This window comes from Triticum dicoccoides, chromosome 2B (genome assembly GCF_002162155.2).
Source record: "Triticum dicoccoides isolate Atlit2015 ecotype Zavitan chromosome 2B, WEW_v2.0, whole genome shotgun sequence".
Lineage (NCBI taxonomy): Eukaryota > Viridiplantae > Streptophyta > Magnoliopsida > Poales > Poaceae > Triticum > Triticum dicoccoides.
The window spans coordinates 25,226,120-25,230,782 of NC_041383.1; the positions used below are offsets into that span (position 1 = coordinate 25,226,120).

General features: G+C 47.0%; 1 protein-coding gene across 1 annotated transcript; it reads left to right on the forward strand.

Annotated features, from left to right (window-relative positions):
• Positions 1-1,615: 1,615 nt before the first annotated feature.
• Positions 1,616-4,461, forward strand: LOC119360291 (putative serine/threonine-protein kinase-like protein CCR3). The gene is made up of 2 exons (XM_037625993.1): positions 1,616-1,816; positions 3,865-4,461. Exons 1-2 carry the CDS (start codon positions 1,616-1,618, stop codon positions 4,459-4,461), a joined length of 798 nt encoding a protein of 265 aa, XP_037481890.1.
• The last annotated feature ends 202 nt before the right edge of the window (positions 4,462-4,663 follow it).

Below are 4,663 nucleotides of genomic sequence, written 5' to 3' on the forward strand. Positions count from 1 at the left end.
GATTTCCCAGGGCGCGCGTAAGCTCTTCGTTCTCTCTGTTGGGCGTGAACACCCCCGCTCAAGCTTCTTCTATTGCGTCAAGTATCTTTTGTTTGGCTCCTTTTAGACTTGCCTTCTTCGAAACCAGGCCTGTCTTCGGGTCCAACGCCCCCCCATGCGCATAGAACCAAGTTCTGCACCTGGGGGGGGGGGGCAGCTCCTAGTAATCGGAGTGACCCCTGCACCCTCCATCTCTTGCTTAGACTTATCCCACTTAGGCATTCCCACCGCGTAGCCACCTGGACCCAGCCTATGGAACTGCGTCTTTTTTGCGGCATTGGCCTTGTTTTTTATTGACCGTTCCTTAGATATTTCTGAATCCTTGAATTTCAGGAAATCGTCCCAGTGTTCTATTTGCTTCTCCAGTGTTCCCGTGAATTCTGGAGTCTTCCTTTCTGCAGCGAGGTAGTTGGCCCATACAGTTTTCTTGTGGGTGTTGAATGCAATTGCCATTTTCTTAAGAGCAGCGCCCTTCACTTTGTCCACATCTTCTTTAGTAAAATAATCTGGTAGGGTGAAATGTTCCATCAGAGAATCCCAAAGGTCTTTTTTGGCTCTGTCGTCGACCCAAGTAACACCTGGACGTTTAGTCTTTGGCTCTTTCCATTCTTGAATGAAGATCGGGAGTTTGTCCTTCACAAGAACTCCCCACTGACGAGTCCACTTGTTTGCAATGTTCTTAGGCGTCAGGGGTTCGCCACTAGGTTTGATGGATTCGATGTTGTACTTTACACCATCCTTCAACAATCTGCCCAGGCCTCGCTTTGTCCTGCTGTCTATAGAAGCAGATTTGCTCGATCCGGAGGGCTGGAAGAAGGAAGATCGATTCGTTCATATATCTTAAAATAAAAAGAAACATGTGATGATCACCAGATGCCTGCTTATATAAATATACCTCGCTGGTAGTCTTTGTTATTTGAAGATCAGCATTCTCTGTGTCATCATAAATATTGTTTGTGTCATCATAATCAGAATCATAGTTCATGACTTCATCAGCACGGTCGTTGAGATCGAATATCTTTTCATCACCCTCTCCGGTATTGTTCAGATATTGGGAGCCGTCATCTGCTTCATTCAGATCATCTAGCCTGCCAGGGCTGCGTATGATGTCGAACAATTCCTCTTCTCTGTCTCTGTCGGTATTGTCCGCCATAGCTTTTACTTAACTAATACAGAAGAAATATAGAACAATTTAGTATTCAAATTACAATGCATGGATGCAATCAATAAGGAAAAATTGAATCATATAGTACATAATATATATGCATCGTCTCGATTAATATATAATCTCGAATATACATCATCGTCTCGAATAATATATATAATCTCGAATACATCGTCTCGAATATTATATATCGAATACATCACTGGCTAGGTACCTAATAAAGATTGAGTACTACAGAAGAATCTAGGGCGCCACTCGCGGTTCCTGGGGCGCGGGCGGTGGACACCCAAAGAGAAGGAACCATCACAGGATCATATCTCCGGTCATCTGCCCAAAGAACCTACCAAGTAGTGGAGAACCTGACGTCGTCCATAGCAGCCATGTAGCGATGGGTTCATCGTCTACGAGTACATGGAGAACGGCACGCTCTACGACCACCTGCACCATAACCAGGGCTCCTCCGCACCATCACCGGTGCGGGTGTGCTGGAAGACGCGCATAGAGGTGCTCCTTTGTGTGTCGCGCGCCATCAAGCACCTGCATTGTCATGCCGATGCACCGATCATCCACCGTGACATCAAGTCAAGTAACATCCTTTTCGACTCCAGTTGGGTGCCACATGTGTCGGACTTTGGCTCGTCACTCACCTGTCCAGGGGCGGACCCACCTTGGTCCAGCAGATAGCCCATGACACCGGGTAAAAAATTATCTTTTGTTATACATATAGAGCCCACGTAGATTTGGACACCCCTAAATTTCTGAATGGGACACCTTGTGCAGACCAAAAAGGCCACAACTAGCCAACAAGGCCGCAGACGGCCCAGCCGACTAGCAGCGCGTGACGCCTTGGCAAAGGCCCAGCACATACGTCCATCGATCAATGGATCAATTCATCGATACGTACGTGCCTATCGCCTTCCTCTACTCACCGCTGCGCTTGGTGCCCCTATCCATCGTGTTCGCAGCCGCCGCCTATCGCCAGATCGCCCCAATTCGCCCAATCAGTGAAGAACGAAAGAATACGTATCTTGGATCAAACCCCAACTCGGTGTGTGTCTGCCTCTATTGCAATTTCCAAATCCTGTTCCAACTCGGCGTGGCCTTTGGGGGCTTCAGGGAGGTCTCATGGCGGGGCGGGGGCCCTGGCGGTGGGGGTCGCGTTGGTCGTGGGCAGATCGCACGACTCGAATGCGGGCAGGCAACCATGGCCGCTCGGGCGGGATGGTTGTGGGCGTTGGTGGACCGGGGTGGCGGCGGGGGAGCTGAAGCACCGGGGTTCATCACCTATCCAGTCCCATTCTGGTCGACGGTGACGGTGTCCGTGGACGTCGTGTTCCTCCTTGCAGGCTCCGTCGTGGTGTTTCTTCTCCCTCCATCTTACTCCGGGTGAAAACTTGATCTTCGGATCAGACGGTGGCGGCTTTCTTCGTCGTGCCCTTCCTGGAGGCACCGTCTTGGAGTCCTCGGTCCGGCGTGTCCGTCGCGCATCCTCCCGGACGATCTCTCCTTGGTGGTGGTCTCGGTCGACTCTTAGCGGATCTTTTTTTGCTTATCTTTTAGATGCTTTGTGTCGTTGAGGTTGTGTGTCGGTGCCCGGCATTCATGTATATTGCCTTGGGTCAGTGTGGCGTGTGTTTGTATCGGATGCTCGTTGTTGTGGTTGTGGTTATGCTTTATAATATAAAGCGGGGAAAACCCTTTTTCATAATTATGGCTACTGGTTAAGATTATAGATTTTGATTATATTGGCTATTGGACTATTTGGCTATTGTAGTGGTCAGTGGAGAACAATATTGCAATACTCTAGTAGACAAGGACGGCTGGAAGCACCGGCAACATGTCAAGTAAGTTATATTTTACTTTCGTGCAATTGCAATTCATATTATGTATGTACACATGATTCATAGTTTTCTCATTTGCAGAAAATATAAATATCTAAATAATTACAAATTAGAGAAGCTCAGTTTACTGAAAAAAGAGAAGCGGATAGTGTAAGATGAAGGCCCGTCGCATGAACATAATATGTTTTTATATATTGGATAAAAGGCCAAAGGCCCAACTTTATATTAATAAAGCCACCAACCAACCAACAAGAAACAAGCATCCACACCCAACAGAGCCCCATCATGAACATAACAAGAATGATGGCTCAGTCCTGCCACAGTTGGGCAGACAAAATAATGCCTCACCACACGAACGGATTGATGTCCCAGCCCCTCCATCACCACCTGGATAGAATAATGCCTCCACACATGAACCTAGTTCTGCCAATAATACAAGGAATTCATTTCAAGTTGAAGAAGAGATCAATTGGGAAGAAGAAATTAAATTTGATCCAGGTAAAAGAAGAAGCATAGATGAGTATACCATCCAAATCATAGAGATATGTTGCTAAGTAGTTTTGTTTCTTTTGGTTTGTAGGCAATCAAGATCTAGCGATGCATTTTCTCATCATCGGTTGTACTTTATTCATAATTTGGAAACTTTGATTCACCTTTACTGTTCAATTTTCTATGATCAAATAATATTGATAAGGTGAACTCTTTATTTTGGAATTTTGGTAATCATATTCACGGTCATATCGTATTCTAGGTATATCGTATTGCTAAATGTGCTAATTTTATGTGTATTATGACTTGATATCCACGTATATATGATAGACTTGGGACCCCGGGTCATTTTTGTCCTGGGTCCGCCCCTGCACCTGTCACGTGGCGAATGTGAAGGACTCGGGGTTGGAGTGCCCTGTTATGGGCACATTTGGGTACGTCGACCCTGAGTACTGCCTAAGAGGCCGCGTGAAGCCGGCGAGCGACGTGTACAGCCTGGGTGTGCTGATGCTCGAGGTTTTGACAGGGAAACGGGCATTTCTCCAAGGGGGGTTGAAGATAAAGGAAGATCTAGCATGTTTTGCATCTCCCATCATCGAGGCTGGTAATATTATGGAGTTGCTGGACAAGCGGCCTGTACCGGAGCCAACACCATTGCAGTTGCAGGCGCTGAAGCGTGTGGCGCAAATTGCACGATGCTGTGTCAAATGGGTTGGGAGGGCTCGGCCGGCCATATCGGACATCGTTGCCAACCTCGAGATGGTGCACAAGTTGATCTGCAGAGACGAGCCATGTTTAGTTGACGAGTCAGTCATGTGGCCTTTTCTTGAAAAGGTCGACGAGTCGCCACATGCCAAGGGTGTGCCATCAGCAGGCTACCAGCCCAATCTGGTACACCAGAAACTGATTGAACTCTGTTCACATTAACCAATTGAATCATGGGAATACACGGCTGAGGCGAGAATTGATTTTCTGTTTAAATACTACTCCTACATTACATGTGTTTTTCCATACCTTTTGCATTCGGTTCTAGCTATTTCTGCACCCCCATAATAGACCAGAATAACAAATATGTATCACCTCCACCCTTTATGGGATTGGAGCAATCCAAGAAGCGTCACGTTGAAAG